Genomic DNA, 22398 nt, shown 5'->3' on the forward strand with positions numbered 1-22398 from the left:
GCCTCGAACTCACAGAGATCCGCCTGCCTCTGCCTCCCGAGTGCTGGGATTACAGGCGTGCGCCACCACCGCCCGGCTCCTGTTTTCTTCTACAAGTACTTATTTTCAGTGAACAGTCATCTGCCAATTTCATCCGAAGATCTCTTTCAGCCCTTGAACATGGTGCACTTTTACTACTGCTAGGTTTGTTAATAAAATTTCCTTGCTAATTTTCTAAACAACAAAGAATAAAGTCTCCTTTGTAATGTTATCTTAATCTCCTTTGTAATGTTATCTTCTAAAGAAGGCATTAAAAAGTGCTTAAACCAATTCCTCCTCTCAACTATATGCCCACATAATCCTGCAGAACAGTTACTGAAACTGGTTTGGACTAATGCTCTTATCTTGTATATGGGTTCTGAAAATTTTAACTTTTAAACCCTTTACTAATGATATGTGCAATATTTACCTTCTTCTAAAGAAAGCCAATTTCGTTCATGTTCATAATAAAATTAAAAGAGAAGGCTCATTTAATTGGCAAGGGTTTGATCTGTCTCAGACATGTCTCTATCACATACTGATGATCTATAATAAACTATATTATAAACCACCACAATTCCCTCTAAAGCTCAACTTCCCTTCCATGCTGACAGCGGCTGTCACCTACTTTACCGTCATCTTCGTCAGACTTCTCTGACGGCAGGGGAGAAGAGTCGCTCTTTATTTCTTCTTTCATTTTGATGGACTTCATTGCTTTATTCTTTTTAGTTCTTGTTTTTCTCCTCTTTGAACCTCCCTAAAAGTAATTATTCATATTTAATCAAGTAACTGATTTTCCATTTTAAAAATATCACAAACACTCATTTGTTGGTGATGGGCTGCACCAAGCTTAGAGTCAATAGAGAAAACACAACTCATTACAGCAAATATGTCAATGTCAAAGTTACTAACCACTGTAATTGTTCCTGGAAAGAGAGAAAGAGAAGTGAAGTTTTCCCTGTCAGACATCACCTACAACTAAATGTAGTAGCATTTCATTGGTATTTTAATAAATAAAGCTTGCCTGAAGATCAGAGAATAAAACAGCCACACTGTTCAGCCTCACAGACCAGACAGAAATGAAACACCTTTGATCCCAGTAGCTACACTAGTTTGCCATAATCCCAAAACTAGAGATTATAAATGGGAGGAGACAGCTCTCAGGCTCAGTCTCATTTTGAGGTTTCCTGGAGGCAGGATCACCATTTTTGGACTGAGGTCAAGGTAAGAATCAGTGGCTAGCTAGCTGCTTTGCTTTTCTGCTCTTAAGGTTGAATGAACCCCAATATCCGACAGAACCCATATGGGAGTTTCCAACCATGCATTATCTCAGGATTTCAGAAATCTGATGCTCTCCTCTGTACTCCATGTGTACCAGGCAACACACACAGTACACAGACACACACACACACACACACACAAATATTCATACACATACAATAAAAATAAATTATCAAGTCTTTTTAAAAATCTTTGTTGAAGTGCCTCATAACACCGACAACACTTGACACTGTCCAATAAACTTTAAATATTTTGAAATAAGATCTGAGCCTGGCCTCTCCAAGAACATTCACTCTACTGTCATAGCCAAAGAAAACTACTAAATTAAAGAACCAAGTCGTGTCACGGGAACCTGACAACCAGCATGGTCAAATGAAGGGAAGAGTGAACTGGCCTCAGGCGTGCACAGCTCTCACTTACTGCACCACAAAGTCTCTGCGCTTCTTTCTTTGCAAGGTCTCGGCTGAGCAACTTGATGAGGTAGTCTGCACGTGTCTGTAACTGTTTAGCTTGTGGTTTTTTATCAGGATCATCTGGAAGAATCTGAAAAAGCATTTCAGGTTGTCTTTCATAAATAACATGAAAAGTTTACTGGTGAAAACCTACAATTTAGGGTGGTGGTGGCTCCCTAAATTAAATGCTTAATCCCAGCACTTAAGAGGCAGAGGCAGGTGGATCTCTGTGAGTTCGAGGGCAACATGGTCTACAAGAGCTAGTTCCAGGACAGGCTCCAGAGCAACAGAGAGACCTTTCTCGAAAAAACAAAAAACAAAAAGAAAAACTACAATTTAATAAAAATGTATATAGCTCACACACTAAAGCTTTTAACATTCACAATATTGTTAGACTAGGTTGTATAGGAGACTACAAGAACAGCAAGTTGAGTCTTAGGAACAGCACTGCTAGCAGATGGCTACAGAACACACGTTTTACACCTGTAGCATATGCAGAGATTTAATTCATTCTTCACTCCCTCTCTCTTGGTTGTTGCTTGTTTTCCAGACAGGGTTTTTCTGTGTAGCTCTGGCTGTCCTGGAACTCACTCTGTAGACCAGGCTGGCCTCGAACTCAGAGATCCGCCTGCCTCTGCCTCCAAGTGCTGGGATTATAGGTGTGCACCACCAATTCCTGGCCAACTCTTCCAGCCTTACAATTAAGTCTTCACTGGCCTCAAACTTGTAGCAATTCTCTTATCTTTAAGCACTAAGATTACCAGTGTTCACCGCCATGTCTGGCTCTTAAGAATAAATACTATGTAAGTATACCTAAAAAGAAACCTCTCAATTTAGCCTGAAACCAGGAGAATGAGAGATCTAACATGGTGAGACCAGTACTTAAAATTATTAGTTTTTAAGAAAGGTATTATTATAGGACTTTAACATTCCTTTTTTGTTTCTTTTAATAACAGAAAGATTTTAACCACTTAATGTGAAGGAAAATATACCTGTCTTATAACAAAAACATATTTCAGAAATAAAGAAATATCTTAAGATATTAAAATTCAATTATTTTATTAGAACCAAGCTCTAATGTAGAAACCACATTAGAAACTTTATTTCCTTATTCTAAAACTTATTTTCAAAAAAATTAGAATAACATGAAGCCAATATTAATAGTCAACAGAGTAAAAAAAACTACTTAAGTACCTTGTGTGTTAAACTGAGGTCAGGATCCATTTTAATCATTTCCCAGCTCCCATAGCCATACTCATAGATACCAATTAACAAATTGGAATCATCTTCTCTGCCCCAGTCTATATCAAAGTGAGCTGCCTTTGTATGGCACGGGATTGTGTACCTAACATTAATGGAAGAAATTACTGCAAGTTAGTAGCTGTAATATAAATTTTTATAATATTTAATTAAAACTTTTTATCAAAAATAGTCAATGATACAAAAATGTAGCAAATGTTCATAACAAAATTACTGGGCAACAGAATCTGATAGCGTGGGGGACTTACTGCTTCCTCTCCTCTGGGTCTGAAGGAATGGATTTATGCAAAGGTATCAGCTCGTCTTCATGAGCAATGACCAGCTTCGCGTTCACTTGTACTCCTGATATTCGGAATGTTGGCCCCTTCACTTTTCCAAGTCTGCCACCTTATTTTTTTAAACAAGAGTATAGAAAAACATATCTATACATAATTATGTACTTCTACAAAACAGCTTCTGTTGTTACTTATGTTAAAATGTATTCTATTTTTTTGCTAAAAATAAAGTCTTAAAATTCACTATATATACTACTAACTAGACCAGAAGATAAGAATTCACAGAAAGTCCTGGTGTGAAAAGTGCAGGGGGGAAGTTACCACCAGCGAGTGGCCCCTAGACAAGAATTTCACAAGGATTTCTCCAGTATATCAGATTACTAAATCTTACGTAGATATTGTTCCTTATGTAGATGAATGAGAAAATAAGTATAATAAACTAACTGTACATACTCCAAACTAATGCCACTGGTGGATATTTAAATTCTCTCCATCCAGTGATGGATTCAGAAGACAATCCCAGACACTAAAGTCCAGACTCGGCCTTCAGACTGCAGGTTAACTGAAGGCCTCACCTGCTCGCTCTGTCCCTGAAGAACTGTCCTTCAGAGCCTTGACACAGCCGTTGTGCACCAGCTCCCCCAGTCTTCTGAGATCTGTTTCTGACTTGTCGACCAGTTCAGCATCTCGAGCAATCGCATCTAATCTGTAGTAAGACAACACCATTTCCAGATAAATATGTTAAGTGAAATGACACAATTAAAAAAACTATGCTTATTTTATTTCAAAATCCAAATATCATTCTATTGTCTACCCTTTATACTCTAGCTTATATAGCAAGTACAGAAGACAGAACACTAGAACAGCTTCAGCTTATCAGAGAATCCGTTTATCACACATTCATGAGCAAAAGGTAGATTATATAGAACCATTAAAAAAACTTCTTCAGATCTGACTGAAAAAGGAGTGATAAAATCTCATGAGAATTATAAATGAAAAGGTCCTGAGATTTGTATTGCCATAGAACTGATAAAGATTAGCCTGGCAAATACTGTCGCATTTTTAAGCAATCCAACTCAAAATAAAATAGAATGTATCTCTATTTTGTGAATTTTTATGAGAAAAGGATGAAAAAACTAATTTGAGTCTTTGCTGCTCTGTATTCAATTTAGTACAAAAGACAAAGAAGTCAGGATACATTTGTAACTTAGTCCCTCTATAATAAATCTATATTCTTTCTACAAAATTCTGGAGACTCAAAATCCATACAAACACATTCGGTAATCAATCTGCAACTTGGTCCCTACCAATTTCTAAACATGTTCATTAAAGCAGATTTAATCAGTAGCTAAACTGAATGGCAACTACATAAATAAACATGACAATACAGTACACATTTCATAAACGAATGAAAATGGTAAATGCGTTTACCTTTCCAGAGGGCCACCAAATTTCTTATAGCTCTTGATAAACCTAACAGAAAATAAATGTTTGGTTCAAATGTGTTCTATAAAACTGTGTTTATATGTTTGTGTGTGTGTATGTGTGTGTGTGTATAAACACACACACATACACATATATAAATATATAAAATATTTATGTGGACTGGGCTGTAGCTCAATGGTACAGAGCTTGATGAGAATGCACAAAGGCCCTGGATTTGATTCCCAGCACTGCAGAAAACAAAACAATGATCAGACACAGACATACACACCCCTCCCTCTGTATTCAAACTGCATAAGGAAGTAAGAACGGAGTCAGGCATGGTAGTGCACTTCTACAATGCTAGCATTGGGAGGTGGAAGGAAGCCTGAGACCCTGTGTCAAAATAACAAAAACCAAATCAAACCAAAGCAAAACACTTTTTGGTGGAAAAACAAACAAACAAACTTAAAGGACTGTTCCCTAATTTAAAAAAAGAAAAAAAAGCTATAAATTGTTAGGACATTAAGTTATAGGAAATAAAACACTTTAACACCCAAGAAGAGGCTAAGATAGCAATATAAATAAAACAATAGAAGCTAAATTTTATTTTAGAAATTACTTTATTATTTTCATAAGACAAAAAAGTTTCAAAGCTACCACAAGTGGAGTGTCTCCAGAGTGACCATCCACAGTGCCTCATCACACTCCCAAAGCTGATCAAGGCTTACTCAAAGGGTTAATTCGGGTGAGCGTTGTACCAACAGTGGAAAACAAAAATTTACGTCACAACAAAGCAACTTAAGTGGTTGATAGATGAAGGAAAATATCCAGAAAGTAGATGATATGCTTCTTCAACTAAAGACAGAAAAGTCCAGCAAATCAGATGGTCACAAAACTTCCCTTAATGAAAACTAACAATGCATTTAGTTTTGTTGTAGGGACAATGAGGAAGAACTTTGTCAGGTCTATGATTTAAAGGAAAAGAGTTAAAAATAACTGGAAAGAAACAAACTTCCAAAACAAAAATGAACAAGCTTTTATCAACTTTACAGATGCTGCATAAGCTAAGCTGTCTTCACTCCCCTTGAAGACCTGTGCACACAAGCGTATTCTCAACAGAGGTTCATCAATCCCCATGGCCTGTCTGACTTCCACCTGCCTGAATCAGACAACAGCTTTTTCCTTTTCTTTCTCTCTCTCTGTCTCTCAATGCAATTTTATTATTCAAAGGGATCACTCTGAACCACAGTAAGAGGAAACAATTTGAATATTCAAGTGGTGTAACAAAAATAACGTGAAAACATTACACGTCACACCTTTTTTTCAAAGTTATAATCCATATCTAAAAGTAGAACTCCGCAAATACCTATTCTACCCTGTAAAACCTCTTAATCTAGTTTTTATATTCAGTTTTCTGTTCTAAAACCACCAAGTTAACAAGATGGTGAATGTCCTCTTACCGCCTAATTTCCGCATCACTAAACCCTTTAATGTTCTCCCGAGGGATGGTGCGTGGCCGCCCGCGCTTCTTTGGTCGTTTCCTTTCCGAGATGGAGTCACTGTCAGAGCCAGAGTACCGCCTGCTTCTGCTCCGCCTCCCTTCACTTCCATTGAAACTTATCTGGAAACAACAAAGAATATCCCCAAATACAGGGTAAGAAGCCTTTATCTTATGGGCAAAGACAAACACAGTGAACTACTATAAAAACTTTCAAAACATTAGTCCACAAATGGAAACTATTCCAAAGCCAAAAGCAATTAATAATCAATAGAGAATGATATAACATGTACTGATGAGGGTTAATGAGCTTAGTATTTGAGGCTTAAGAATAAAACAAGAAAATAACCAACTTTCTATAAAAATATAATGGCTATTAATTGGCAATCAGTTAATTGTTATAAATACAAAACTGTATGAGGTCAATAATATTTAAAAGAAAAACAATGAAATACAATTTCCTTTTAAATGTATTCACTTGGTAAACACTGAGTAAGCAACAAGGATTCTTGTCTGCACTGCGATGAAACTGACAACAGTGGGCACAGGTCTGTGTCTGCGCTTATTAAACCAACAGGATAACTGACAACATGGGCACAGGTCTGTGTCTGCACTTATTAAACAACAGGATAACTTGGCAATATTCTATCACATGCATCAGAAGTCATCACTCTGCTGACCCACACACATCACTTCTAGGCATTTTTCCTCGGAAATGTGAAGGTGATTGTCCAGTAAAATTCTTTATATAATGAAAAATGAAGGAAATCAGGCATTTACTAAGGAGGAAGTACACAAGTAGCCCACAGGATGGAGTGCTGAGAAGCTACTCAAACGTGTGTTGTAAAGGGATAAAACAAGTTCCAAATTAGCATGAACTCAAGCTAATTAGTCGAATGCAGGTGAGTTTAAATGCTGTGTTGATACATTTTACAGTAACATCGCTAGGCGTATATCTGGGGAGACAGAGTCTTCAGTATTTTCCTTCTAAATATCATCCTCCATTGCTTTTTCTAAATAAGATGATCAGATATTTTCAAAAAAAAAAAAAAGTCACACAGGGCACATGAGTACCTATTTATAACATTTTTTTTTTAATGAATACACCAAAATATAAACTAAGTCTCTGGAGGTTCCCAAAGCTTTGTGTGCTAAAGGTTACGTAGGTGAGTACATTCTCAACTGTTTTAATTTCATCTTAACCTTTCAGAAGAACTCTCACTTTGCTATGTTTCCTGTGCACTACTGAAAATGTCACGTTGACGTCTGCAGAAGTAAGCACAAATAAGACATACCATATACAGAAGTAACCTTACTTCTGCCTGTTGTGTAAGTTAGTAGAATACTGCATATACCCAAACTGAAAACCTAACTTATAACGCTATTAACTTTTAAACATACACCAAAACTCAATCACAGAACAGCTTCAACATTTAAATCAAAGTATTTCCAGGAAGAGATCAAGGACTATGAGCAGGTCAAGGACTAAGCCAGCTGCAGCTTATTGAAGGTGAGAATTACCAAGCACAAGAACACAGGACACCTGTGAACAAGGGCTGCAGTAAAACCCCCAAACCTGTGCTGGGTGTGTAGTAAAGCCCAGCAAGGCAAATGAATCAATAGTGGGAAAACCTAAGAAAGGCAAAGTCAACTTTCCCAAGCTTACAAACTCTTCACTCTCACTGAGAGCATGGGAGGAGACCCCCAACAAACAGAACGAAGAACAGAAGGTTTTCACTTATTCACATTGTAGTAAGATGTCCAAACACTCAGTAATCAATGCAATCTTAAAGTGCAATACACTAACAAAAGGAAACAAGAAATCTAGTACTGGGTGTTTTTATTTTCTTAAAGATGTTAAAAACATATTGGGAAAACCTCCCAACTAAATTATGGACCAAAGAAGTCAAAGTGAGAGATAATACAGTAGTATCAAACAAAAAAAATATAACAAGAGATGATAAACTTTGGAAGATTCAAAAAAAGTTGTAAGAGAAAATTACAGTACTAGATGTGGTAAGTAAAGAATAATCTTAATTTAGTTTCTAAACTCACATCTTATAAGAAAGTAAAAAGAACAAATTAAATAAAAAGAAATGGTAACAGAAACAAACTAGTGAAAAAAAAAACTAGTTCTTTGAAAAATAAATAAAGCTGTACCTAGAATAATTTTAAAAAAAGTTACCAGTATTAGGAATAAAGGGCAGGTGTCCCTAAATACCCTAAAGACATAAAATAACAGATAGTTTCCCTGACAATATCCATCACTTAAATAAGAAAAATTCCCATATCTACACAATACTCCAAGATCGGAGGAAACACTTTCCAACTCATTTTATTAGGCAAATTATCAAAGAAATTAAGAGGAAAAAATTATAAAGTTACTGTTCATAACCAAACAAAAAGAACATTTACTCTAAGCATCATGAAATACTGTTATGATAACAATATTCTAAAATCACACAGTCACCTGCTTTGCACAGTTTCTCATTCTTGGAAGCATATAAATTTCTTCAAGTTCCTTCTGTCTTTCTTCCTCTTCTAATCGTCTTCTCTGATCTTCTGGAATGATTTCCTCCCAGTTCTTTGAATTTCTCTCAGGTTCCAATTCAATGTCATCTTCATCCATATTTGAAAAGTTGGCAACCTGATAGAATCCAGAATTTTAACAGAGTAAGTACAGCAGACAATATTTAATCATTTATTTAGTCACATTTGTTCTTTTCATCAGCCTCTGCTGTAACTGGGGCTGTCAACCCAGCTGGTTTCCCCCAAAGAAGTACAACAGTCATTAACCTCAAGATCCCTCCTCACCATCTCAACAACCAAACAAAAACCTAAATATCTCAAGACAATGACTATAAATTGAGCTAGCACCGCCAATTACATAGTTGTTTCTTCATTAGAGTAAAGCAGATCAAGCCAACGGACCTCTCTGATTCCTCCTTCCTGCAATGGCTCTCTGTGCTGCTACATGGTATTATGAGTAATTAGTAACAGAACAAGGCTAACAACAAACGAGTAGCAGACAAAATAACACAAATACAGTAATGTATTGTAGTAAGATGCTATACGACCTTCTGAAGGAATTCCTAGACTAGTCTATCAACTACTAAATGCCAAAGAATGCTCCTCCCCTTTCATAAAAACAGAACGTGAGGAGTAGTTGACAGATTCCTCCGTAAATAACTAGGTTTCTAGACCTTGGCTTCCTTCCCATTTCTAAAGGAATGGATAGAAACTAACCTGTAAAGATAATACATTTAAAGTTTTAAGAAGATATTCAACCAATACTCAAGGTTAATTATATAAAAACTCAAACATAACTGAATGAAGAAAAAAACTTATGCCTACTGTTCATAAAGTTCTAGGCAAACATGTACTCTATAAGTACTTATAAATAAAAATAAATTTAAAAAATAGGCAGCCTTAAAAGGCAGCTAGTCATATAAGAATACCAATTCACTGGCATATAAATAATTCACATTTACTCTAAGTCGTGGGTTTTTCCTTTATTGCCTCTCCCCGACAAGCAGTTAATCAAGGCAAACGGTGCAATGGGCTACAGGAAAAACAATCTGCTAGATCATGACCCAAGTGACAGGTTTCCACATCTTTATTTCATTTTGTTTTCTGTTTTATTTCCCCGCCCTCAGTCCATCCTCTATCCTCCAGAGTACTGAGTGAGTCATTTTGAGTCCCTGGTATTCACCATTACAATTAGTATCGAGTGAATGAACAACTACTAATTGATTCCTAAGAACCACACAGACGGCTAAGGTACAGAGGAACCTGTTTGTTTGTCCTTTTTGGTTTTGAGCTTGAGCCAAGAAACCTGCTTTTAAAAATACTAATAATAATAATAAAATTTAAGAAAAACCTGAACCCTGCCCAACTTCCCCTTGAAGTCAGGTGACTTATGTTGTGTCAGCCCTCACCAAGCCAGGGACATTTACAAGTAACAGTTACTTACTCTGACTGACTTTCTGGAGAGTTCTTATTTTTGATCATTTTTAAATTAATTTTTGTTGAAATCTATCCAAAAAAATTGAAGTTATGAAGGAGGCAGAGTGAAGGACACTGGGGGACCTGACCTGCAGTAATAGACAGATATGATCATGGAGGAGGAAGGCTTACCTTGAACTGGGAAAGGAGCTCATCCCCTACAGTCAGGGGGCCTGGCTCATTTTCATGTGTTTCAGCTCTCTTCAAGATTTCATCTATATCCATTTCCTGTATTAAAAGGAAATTTTTATCATAAATGTACTTGAGCCTTTCCCGTATCTAACAGACAACACGTATCCGGTGTAACTGTTACTAACCTGGGGCTCTTGCTCTTCTCCTTCAGGCTCCTTAAAAAGCTCCTCAGCACCAAACTTTAAAATTGCGGATAACTCCTCTTTATTAAAGGGGGTAGAACTGAAAACAGGAAAAAAACAAAAACTCAATCTTAACAGAAACATTTCAAAGCATATTCAGGAAGCTGTGTGGTCAAAGTTTTAATTTCCTTATTTTAAACTAAGAAACTTGCGACATAGAAATTAAGAGATTCCTCTAGGTGATCAGTGTCTAATAGTAAAGCCAGGTATTTGTATGTATGCTTCTAACACAAATCAGTCTAACGTGTTAAAAGCATAAAAATTAACCACACTACATACAGGACACGAGCTCAGGGTGCCCCAGAGGGATTCTCCGTGGTGAGTACCGACCTTGACGGGGCGGAACCTGTGTGCAGCACCGTCTTCCCGGTCGTGTCCATTCTTTGAATCACAAGATGATCCAAAACCATTTTCTTTTTGGCCCTTTCAAGAATATCTTCTTCAACTGATCCCTTTGTTACTAAACGATATATATTCACCTACAAAGACAAGCATGAGAAGCAAGCTGCATGAAAGAGGATCTTTGCTGACCTGGAGCCCAAATGGCAGTACAGAGATCAGTTCACCTCACTAACTTTCAAATTCTCAGATGTAAAACTAAATTTTTTAATTTTGTAACAATGTGCCACATCTAAAGCGAAAGTTCTGCCATTTATAAAACTATTTGAGGGGCGAGAGATGGCTCAACAGTTAAGAGCACTGGCTGCTGGCTGCTTTTCCAGAGGATCTGAGTTCAACTCCCAACAACCACATGGCAGCTCACAACTGCCTCTAACTCCAGTTTCAAGGGATCCAACAGTTTCACATAGACATATATGCAGGCAAAATGACTGCTCATTCAATAAAAATAAATTATTTTAAAAAACACAACTATTTGAATGTATCCTTCTTTCCTAAATTTTTTTCCCTTAGCTCTGCTTTATTGCCCTAAGAGCACACTTTAGAAACAGTTTTAAAAACAAACCATGTAGCCGGGCAGTGATGGCGCACGCCTTTAATCCCAGCACTCAGGAGGCAGAGGCAGGGCGGATCTCTGTGAGTTCAAGGCCAGCCTGGTCTACAAGACCTAGTTCCAGGACAGGAACCAAAAAAGCTACCGAGAAACCCTGTCTCGAAAATCCAAAAAAAAAAAAAAAAAAAAAAAAAAAAAAGAAAAAAGAAAAACCATGTACACAATGGGCACAATGGGAATTGGACCCAGGCTGGTGCCACTTGACTCATAATAATCCCAAACAATGTGCTTTTACATAAAACATTAGAGGGAAAAATGAGGTCATGTGGGACTGATGAGTGGTCTGGGTAGCAGAGGAGCAGTACAGCGATGGCTCTGATGGAAGGATGGTCACACCTCCTTCCAGCACACTGCCATAGATAAGTCAGGGTGCTTCCCATCACTTAACTCACACACAAGCATCATCCCATGACTTGACCTTCCTGATCTGCTGTTGTCTCATCAAACTCCACCCCCAGCTATAAACTGATCACTGTGTTCTTGAAGGTGAAATTCTGCTTTCGAGGGTCCTCTGGAAAAGCAGCCAGTATCCTTACCTATGGAGCCATTGTTCTACCCCCATCACTCTACATTGGAGGGATTTATTTTTAAATTATGATTTACCTAGTGGAAAAAAAAAACTGCAAAACTATGTCTTTATACAGTTTCTTTAATTATGTTTTATTAGATATTTGAGTGCATAGACGACATAGTTCTCCCTAAAAGAAGTTCCACTATAAACAAACTAACCAGAATGACAAGGGCTGATGCTTGGAGAAACTGTTCCTGGCCAAAGACTCAGGACCACCTTGTTCAGTTCAAACAAAGCGAAGGCTGCACAGCAGTGGATGGATCCCCAGCTGGGACCGGTGATCATATATATGTAGCGAGCCTTGTACCCACTACCTGAACCATCAAAGGTTAATAAGCAGGCCAACAAATGGCGATTTTCTATTGAATAGGTAACATTCATTCTAGCTACGATCTAAACAGAGCCTCACACAAAGTTCCCTCAGTTCTGCCAGACTCTGGGTTCCCTGCTGCTCATCCAATCTGCATGACTGGGTCTCAATTATCTTCTCATTGTCTTAGTTAATTCGATACAGTAGCTTTTAAAAAGAAGAAAAATACTCAAAACAGTCAAATAACAAATTAAAATACCTGCTTCTTCTGCCCAATTCGATGAGCTCTTGCTTGAGCCTGAAGATCATTTTGTGGATTCCAATCAGAATCAAATATAACAACAGTGTCAGCAGAGGCTAGGTTAATGCCTAACCCCCCAGCTCTTGTAGAAAGCAAAAAGCAGAAATCCTACAAGGAATTTTAAGTATACAAAATGTTAGATCTAAGCTGTTGCCAATATCAGTATATTACTCAAAGTAATTTTACAACTGATTTCTGAATTGAAAGTGTTTTACATTAATGACACTATTAAATTGAAAGTCAACATTAAAAATTAACTAACACTGGTTTGTAGCTCAAGTGACAGAGCTTTGTTCCTAGCAGCACAAGACCCTGGGTTCGCTCTCCAACAATGTAAACAACAGTAACAATAATAGCAACTAATGTGTAAATCTTTACGAGGATCAACCAACAAGATTCCATCATAAACCCATGCTAATGATAGGAGGCTAATTTATACTGAAGTAAATGAACTAAAATACCAGTGACAGGTATTTTATTCACATATAATACAAACTAAAAAGTTAGTTAGAAGACACACAACGACTAAAACAAAACATATAATTTAATGAGCTCTCATACCTCTGATCCGTCGGCATTGAAATGATCTAGAGCTTGTTTCCTCAGCTCCCCTTTTATTGATCCATCTAATCTCTAGGATAAAACAGATTAAAATAATTCACAAACCACAGTCAAATGTTAAACAACTAAAATCAGTAAGTCCAGTGTGGGTACTGGGTAGCAACATTAGAACCACCTGAGAACAGAAATCGTTGGTTACAGAGCCCAACCCGGATCTTCTGAACCAGAAACCCCAGAACGAGAGAGCTCAGCAAACACCAGCTGACTAATTCCAATGAATGCTCCACTCTGAAGGCACGGTGGAATCCATCCGGTCAGGCAGCCTCCAATAGTGGTTTCTTCAACTCAGACAAGTGATTCTGTTTCCCCCCTTTACCTGTTTCTTTGGTAGTAAAGTAGAGCCATGAGAAAACAGCACAGCAGCCAATGAAATGTGTACTAAACATTAGCTACTATTGAGTGTGGGGTGTGACATCATAGCAGAGAGCATTTGCCTAACTGCATGTGAGGCTTCTGGTTCAATCACTGGCATGGGGAAGGGGGCTGTTACATATGTACTCATCGGCTGTATGTACACTGTAGTAACTTGTTACTCCAATCCATTCATTTTCTTTTCTGTTTCTGCAACACTGAAGATTAAACCCAGAGCCTCACATTTGAGGCAAGCACTGTTATCATCTGAGCTACATGCTATCTGATGCCCATGTATATGCCAACATATACATTTTTACCAGCTGATAACATTTAATAATTATTTTTAGCACTAATTCTCCATTGATAAGTTATAAAAAGGAAATTTCTAATAAGAAAAATTAACATGCAAAAATTTATTCATAATCAATGTTACATTGTTTGACTATTATAATTTCAATAATGTCAGAAAAAATTGCACAAGTGTAAATTATTACTCAGAGATAATGACTGTTTAAGAAATGGAAAGTTGGGGGTGGAGAATTAGCTCAGTGGTAGAGCAGGTCCTGGGTTCAGTCCTCAGCTGGGTGAGGAGGGAGGGTGGAAACTCTAAAGCAGTTCTGCTTAAAAGCAAGATGAAGAACCAAGTATCTATGACATTTCTGCAAACCAGCAACAAAACTAACAATAAAAACGTACTGGCTTTGTGGGAGCCTAGGCAGTTTGGATGCTCACCTTACTAGACCTGGTTGGAGGTGGGTGGTCCTTGGACTTCCCACGGGGCAGGGAACCCTGACTGCTCTTTGGGCTGACGAGGGAGGGAGACTTGATTGGGGGAAGGGGAGGGAAATGGGAGGCGGTGGTGGGGAAGAGACAGAAATCTTTAATAAATAAATAAAGATACAATAGGAAAAAAAAAACTTAGGACACTATAACAGTAAAGACAAAAATGTGGGAAATATAAAATAGATACAAAAATGTGTGAGGTTTCTCAGAGTGTGGTTCTGTGTGGTACGCTTTTCTAGTAGACACTGACACAAAAAGCAAACACACTTTTTGTTTTTGGATAAAGTGTATTTTTGGTTGCTTGATAAACTTTTTATTTTGGGCTATACCTGTAAGACAAAAATCATACTGAAACCTAGGCTATGACTTAGTTGAGTTTCAAGTTTCAAACAGAGTAGAGGTAAAGCAGGTTTAGTTTCTTTGCTGGTTTTTGAGACAGGTCAGTGAATCCCTGGCTGGCCTTAAACTCAGACATCCGACTGCCTCTGCCTCGCCAGTGTTGGAATTAAAGGCGTGCAATAAATAACATGCCCAGCAAAACAGGTTCTTCCAAAACAGATTTTCAACCCTATCTTAGTTCCTGGACTCTTACAGTCTCTGTAATAAAGATAGTGAGTGTCTCACATCTCACACCGACAGCTTACCATCCGCTTCCTTAAACCTGCTACGTCTTTTACCACAGGCTGCTGACCACTCGGATTCTACGTTCCCACCTCTCGGCCGTGAACCCTGCACAGCCCCCTTCCTGATCCCAGACCTCGATACTTTCTTGCTGCTAGACTAACTTTCTTGAAAAGAAACAGCAGTGTATGTTAAAGTTATAATTTTTCAAAGATTATTTTTATTTTTTGTTATGTGTTGTTCTATGTGTTAAAAGAGTGGGGGGCTACAAGTGTCAAGAATCCCCGGGCATGTGTGCTAGCGACCAACTCTGGTCCTTCAAGAGCAGCAAGTGCTCTCAACTGCTGAGCACTCTCTAGGTCCCAGCACTCATTTTTAAAGAAACCTGGGACTGCTTGAGCCTCTTAGGAGACTGAAGTGAAGGATCTTGTTCAAGGCCAGCATGAGCAAGGCCCTGTTATCTAAACAGTAGAGTGGAGTGGAGATGTAGCTAGTCTGTAGAGTATTAGCTGGCATGCACATAAAACAAGCATGGCTGCACATGCCCAATACTTGAGGGAGACACCAGCAATGTAACCCATGACTACATGGGGAGTTATACAAGGATTATGAGAATTTCACTGTTTTATATTTCTAATGAGGAGGTCTAAGCCTGAAAAAAGAATCATGTTTCTTTTCCATTAAAATAAAAATTAGTAAAACCTAGACTGGTCATGAATCACTTATTTTGGCATGGCTTAAATAAACAGATATTTAACTGAGGGGAGCAATCTAGGAATGAGAGGCAGGCTGGGCAGAGGACCGGAGCTTTCAGATCAATCTGTACCTTTCCCACTTGATACAAAACTGCTGTTTGATTACAAATGGCGGTACCACTGTCTGCCCTTAAATTACTATGGGTTTTTATGTACTAATATCACTGTCTTTGATAACACATAGCAGGTGCAGCATTTCTACTTGTAAACTACATGTGTAACATCTGCATACTAGTCTCATTATAATTCTGCCCACATTAAATACACACCACTCACTAGCTGTGTATACTGAAGGTCGCCTATGTGCCTGGTACTACTCAATGGGGGACAATAATCTGACTTAGGTACAAATGTTTGCAAAGCAAGCCTGAGAACCTGAGTCCAACCCTGGAGCCCTCTGACCTCCATGGGAGCACCCATGAGCACACACACAATGGATGAAAAAGAAATGAACCCCTAGGTGTAAAGTACTGAAAATATGACCTGATTCTAATAGGAAAACACTCCTCGGTGTAGGCTTTAATCCCTCCGAATGAATGCCAGTATGCATCTTAAGTAGACAGACAGGAGGCTCCCCTACTTTGATATGATCCTTTCTATCAGCAAACCATGGATCAGGCTAACCACAAATACACAGGTCATGGGAACCTGCTCTCCTTCCTCTGACGTCATCTTAATTCACAAAGCTTCCCCTTCAGACCTCTCTTAGCCTAGAAATACTGTCTTAGTCCAGCTTTTTAACAATATATAACATAGAAGACAGAATTAAAATTAAAATTAGTGAAAAATTGAAACTCTTAGAGAGAAAACAATGACAAATATAATTCTCTAAGTAGATATGCTTAAGAAAAATATAATTTATATGCAAAATAATCTCAAAAGTAACTCTACAAAATAAGTGGAAGAACATGGTGAAACTTAAAGACAATGAAATGCTTACTTGAAAGGGGAATTGACGATACTTCAAATATTCTGCAAGTATATCTAACATCCGCACCATCTGAGAAAAAATGAGCACTCGGTTGCCTCTTTCTCTTAGGCGAATTAACAGCTTGTCTAGAAGAATTAATTTTCCGCTACTACGGATTAAGTGCTAAAGAAACAATAAATTAAAACTATTACAACATGTGATAAAAATAAATAGCACAATGTTCCACTTAATATTGCAGTTGCTCCAATTATTTCCAACTGAGATTTTAAGTTTTTCATACTGCTGCAGAGAAACTTTAGCTTTCAAACTTCCTAGGACTTCCCGGCTTTCCTCCACTGTGCAATCCAGGCCACCCCGCCATGCGGCACTCACTCCACTCTGTCCTCAGCAGGAAAAGGTGCTGCATCGTTCTATTTGCTGCCACTTACACTATTTCTCCAAGTCTTAGCCAAAACAAACATCCATTTAAAAAAAAAAACAGCAATTAAATAATACTTTAAAGATCAAGCAAACATGTTCTTCTTAATTATAAGCTCCTCACCCTTCAATGCGCTACTGTGAATTACAAATGTCTTCTGGGTTCTGAGCTGCCATCCAACAGTAACGGATGGGGAGGAGCTACGGAGGCCAAGCCCTCTTAAGATCAGCTCCACCACACCAAGGACACACTAATGGATTTGTGTCTGATAAATCACTACAACACACTGGCTTGGAACACTATGCTTACAAATTACAATCTTAAAAGCTTTCATAAATATAAAAATAACCAAGATAATTATTTAAAAGAAACATCAGCAAAAGAGAGCTTCTAATATGTTAAATCACTGTGCCGTTTTAAACTAAAATATATATTTAAACTGAAATATATATTCTTACAATTCTGCTTTACCAAAAGTAATAATTAAAAGTTCTTACTTGTAAGGCCTCCTGTTTATTATAGAATTCATTATTATCTGGCGGTTTAATGAGGTAGCAATGGTTACAACATTTCTTTAGCTCCATCATAATGTTCAAAAAGCCTGAGGTACTGCCCTTGGAACCTTTGCTGAGGGCTTTGTAATTCCTAGTTAAAATCCATCTTCAAAACAAAAGCCACACAGACAATGATCAGCATCACCAGGACAAATCCTGAAAGCTTAAAAACAACACTAGCACCAAATCAAAATTTCGTCATTTTGAAGCTCACGATGAGATACAGATGGACTGAACTTTAAAATACAAAAACAAAAACATGAAAGCTTTACAAAGTATAATAGATACATTAATGCTTTTCTTGAGTTTTGTGAAGCAGTGGTCCACTTATCAATCCTCTTACAATTTCATTCCATCTGACCAGTTTTTAGAGCTACATCTTTTCCACAGATTACCTGCCCTCTCTAAACAGTAGTTATGTAGAGAAAAAAAACCACTCCACAAACTGCATACAATGCTCTCCAAAGCCTACTCTAGCTACCTATTATTAATAACTTCTTTTCTTGCAAACGAAAGGAAGTTTCTTAGCTTATAGAGACTTAAAGCGCCCCGAATATTCTTTATTTATTACCTTTCTTTTCTATCGGTTACTCAACATTTGCCTGTCCACGTGCAGTGCCTGATTCTGTAAGAGGCCTTAAAGACTCAACACCTATTTTACCGTATTTACAATTTCTCCGGTGTTTTTGGAGAAGATACTATAAAACTTTTTACAGAAATTGGTGGCAATCTTTCAGATAGGGTCAAGGCTAATTTGGGCATCAGTTAGGACTAACTGCACCACCACACCAACACCCCAGCAGGAAGTGCATACACAATTTACAACCGTATTTTATTACCATAGTAACAAGAAAAGTACCCAGAAGATGCATAAGTTTATAATAAACAATCAGTACTGAGAGAATTATGGGGGTTATATCTTTTTCCTTTTAACTTTTTCAAATTCTCTTTATTTTTTAATTTTCCAAACACAACCACAAATAATACTTAAGAATATTACCCTTTTCCACTATAAAATATTCCCTCCATAAATAAATCTAAACAAGCACCCGATCTACAGGAAATAAAGGGAATATTTTTAAATATTACAGAAATATACACTAGGATAAATCCACACCATGCAAACCTTACTCGGAAAACTGTTCTCCTTATCAAAGTAATTTTAAAGGGGTGGAGGGAGACCTACAAATGGAGCACTAATTGCCACAGAAAGTTTGAGGTAACACATACTGACATCAAAAACTTATAAAATTTTAAAGTGGGCTATTAATAGTATTTTTAAAAAATCATTAGGTACATGAAAATATGATTAAAAACTACCTCTAGCATGTGTGAAAAAAACAAGGAACTAGAGATAAAGAAAAACCCAAGTGGTAGTAAAGTCAAACTGAGTCACAGGTACTAGGGGTTCTTCTCGATGAAGGCCATGCCCAATAGAGCCCAGGCCTGCCTGGGACTAAGTACCAGGATGAACTTGCAATCTCAATCTTGCGCTGATAACCTCCCAAGTCTGCTAACTATGCACCACAACACCTTCAATTTAACTGTTTAAGATTCCAAATAGTTGTAAATATTTCAATAGATGCTAGGACATACTTTTGTTTTTATTCTTTGAAAAGTCACTAAATAAATTTAACAAAAAATTTACACAAAATAAGATTTGTTCATGTTTTTTTAAAAAAAAAATGGTCTAAAATTTTGTCTCGTTTCTTTAACTCTGTCAATTACCACAATTACTAGAACATGAGGCTATTGAAAGCTAGGAGAGCACACACTGATGTGTGAAGAATGTGGCCCAGAGGCTAGAGATGGCTCAGTAGTTAAGAGCACTTGCTGCCCTTGCAGAGGACCTGAGTTCAGTTCTCAGTACGCACACAGAAGTTCACCCATATCTGTAATTCGAGTTCCAACAGATCCTATGCAGTGTTCTGGCCTCTGGGAACCAGGCATGTACATGATACACATACATCCATGCACGCAAAGCTCATACACAAACCTTTTAAGACAATGATTTAATCTTGGACCCATCATTAAAGCTGCCTGCTAAGTAGCCTCAGAATGCACTTATTCTAAAGCTGAAGGTGTGGCCCACAGCAGTTGGTTCTGAACGGAGGTCTGGACTCAGAATGCACTTATTCTAAAGCTGAAGTGTGGCCCACAGCAGTTGGTTCTGAACGGAGGTCTGGACTCAAGCTTACTTGTAATATTGTTTCTGTAAAGCACTCATTTCCATCCTTAAAATTTGCTCAACCTTGGCAGGAAGAGATTTTTCCACATCTTTCTTAACTCTGCGTAACAGAAATGGCTCAAGCTCCTTGTGGAGGCTTGCATAACCATATTCTCTGCCTTTACCATGTTCTTCTTCAAAATCTTCCCATGAAGAAAACCTAAAAAATTTAAAGAAGAGTTATTGAAATTAGCAAATGTTAGAGCAAAAATGAATCAACTCTGAAAGTCTCCCACCCAAAAAGTCCCTCCTATATATACATTGACATATAAAAATATTTGTGTGAGTGTATATGTATATATGTATCTATATGCATATATGAGTATGTATGATCCAACCAAAGATACAGAATGCATACAAGGCTAACCTGAGCAACCTAGGGAGTCCCTACCTCTAAACAAGGGCTGGAAGATATAGCAGCTCATGAAACTGCTTCCCTAGCCTGTAGGATCTATGAGGCTCATCTTGCAGAACTGTACCAAAAAGATGAAATACATATTTTTGTAAGTTGTAAATCACGTGTGTGTGTGTGTGTGTGTGTGTGTGTGTGAGAGAGAGAGAGAGAGAGAGAGAGAGAGAGAGAGAGAGAGAGAGAGAATAAAGTTATAGTGACTATTCTTGGATTATATTCAAGAACACAAATAGTTGTCACTAAAATATTTCTCAAAAATACCATGTAAAGTTCAAGGCCTACTGAGAAAAAGAAATGTGTCTGTGACAAATTATTTAGCCTTTTCTAACCTAGTTGTCACTTTTAAAGTCAGATCACTAACACACTCTACGGGTACTGAAACTGACACTATTAAATATAAAGAACAATAGCTTTCTAGTTTTCCAAGCAAGCCATATATTGTACATGTGCCAAATCAATTAAAATGTTTTGGGCTAAAGAGAGGACACAACCGTTCAGAGAATGTGGTGGCTCTGAAGGAGAACTGGGGTCCATTCCCAGACTCCACATGGCAGCTCATTCAAGTTCTATAACTGTACTTGCTGAGAAATCAACACCCTCTTCTGGCCTCCTCAGGCACTGTATGTACATGGTGCACATACATACAGCAGAATTCATGCACATAAAATTTTAATGTATATACAGCAGTTTATGTCTAATAAGAATTTAAAAACTCAAATTACAAATTCAAAAATTATTCCACCCTATTTTTTTTCAGCTTTAATGATGTGGACCCAATGTCATTTAAATCACTAACTTGATTCCCTAAATTATTTCCCAACTGAATCTAATTATATGAAACTATGTTTATCCCAAGTTGTCTTACTTTTCTGGCATAATGAAGTGTAGCAATGACCAAAGCTCTTTCAGGGAGTTTTGTAGAGGGGTTCCAGTGATAAGAAGACGATGATTAGATTTGAAATCAATTAAAGTTTTATACAGCAGGGAATCATCATTTTTTAATCGATGTGCTTCATCAACACCTATAAATGCCCAATTTAGACCACCAAGGAATGCCTTAAAATGAACAAAAGAATAGTTAATAATTGGAGAAATAAGAATGCAAATTTAACGTTTTCATTTGATTTGAATTCAACATGCTAAACAAGAAAAATCAAAATTAGAAACTAAACCAGGCTGTGGTGCCGTACCATACACCTTTAATCCAAGAACTTGGGAGGCAGAGGTAGGAGGATCTCTGAGTTAGAGGCCAGGCAGGTCTACAGAGTTCCAGGACAGACAGGGCTATTACAAAGATAAACCCTGTTTCAAAAAAAATCAAAAATAAGTAAATGAATAAATAAAATTAGAAACTATCACTTTTAAATCAAAAATATTTTGCTGTGTGGTAGCATACGCCTTTGATCTCAGCACTCGACAGACAGATTTCTGAGTTCAAGACAGCCTGATCTACAGAGTCACTTCCAGGACAGATAGGGCTAAACAGAAAATTCCTACCTTAAGAACACAAAAAAACAAACTTAACTGTAATCCTCAAATCAAGTATCTTACCATACAAAATTTTTTACCAGATAAGACTAATTTAACCAATAGAAAATGGAGAATATTAATCTGTATTAGCAATGAGCAAAAGGGAAGGAAGCCTATACTACCATTGCAAAAGTTTATACAAGATTTTTAGCCCAAGTTCAAAGACGGTCTCTAAGAATGTCACCTTCAAACGGTCATGTTCCAAGTGTTAATCACATGACTTCTGTAAACAGCAAGTTTTTAATACATAAACTTAGGCCTCTTGAAACTTGAAAGAGTCAAGCCTGATCCTGCTATCAACAGCTGTGTGACATAGACAAGTTCAGGATGTTCTTTGAGAACTGACTTTTCGATCAAGTAGAAACAGCAGATATAAACATGCAAGAATTCAATGAGACAACAGCTGTAAA

The 22398-nt window shown here is 37.5% G+C and overlaps 1 protein-coding gene across 1 annotated transcript in view; it reads right to left on the reverse strand.

The window, feature by feature from the left end:
• The window catches only part of Chd1 (chromodomain helicase DNA binding protein 1), a 70954-nt gene that overhangs the window by 18214 nt on the left and 30342 nt on the right, over positions 1–22398 (reverse strand). Inside the window, exons 14-30 of the mRNA XM_026787491.1 lie at positions 21324–21514; positions 20018–20206; positions 17763–17925; positions 16857–17009; positions 13344–13415; positions 12741–12890; positions 10919–11067; positions 10532–10628; positions 10347–10442; positions 8680–8856; positions 6172–6332; positions 4718–4759; positions 3862–3992; positions 3260–3398; positions 2946–3096; positions 1720–1842; positions 614–775 (exon numbers count right to left, since the gene is read on the reverse strand). Of these exons, the coding sequence (XP_026643292.1) occupies positions 614–775; positions 1720–1842; positions 2946–3096; positions 3260–3398; positions 3862–3992; positions 4718–4759; positions 6172–6332; positions 8680–8856; positions 10347–10442; positions 10532–10628; positions 10919–11067; positions 12741–12890; positions 13344–13415; positions 16857–17009; positions 17763–17925; positions 20018–20206; positions 21324–21514 (2346 nt within the window). The remainder of the gene's footprint in view (positions 1–613; positions 776–1719; positions 1843–2945; positions 3097–3259; positions 3399–3861; positions 3993–4717; positions 4760–6171; positions 6333–8679; positions 8857–10346; positions 10443–10531; positions 10629–10918; positions 11068–12740; positions 12891–13343; positions 13416–16856; positions 17010–17762; positions 17926–20017; positions 20207–21323; positions 21515–22398) is intronic.

This window comes from Microtus ochrogaster, linkage group LG9 (genome assembly GCF_000317375.1).
Source record: "Microtus ochrogaster isolate Prairie Vole_2 linkage group LG9, MicOch1.0, whole genome shotgun sequence".
NCBI classification, from domain to species: Eukaryota; Metazoa; Chordata; class Mammalia; order Rodentia; family Cricetidae; genus Microtus; species Microtus ochrogaster.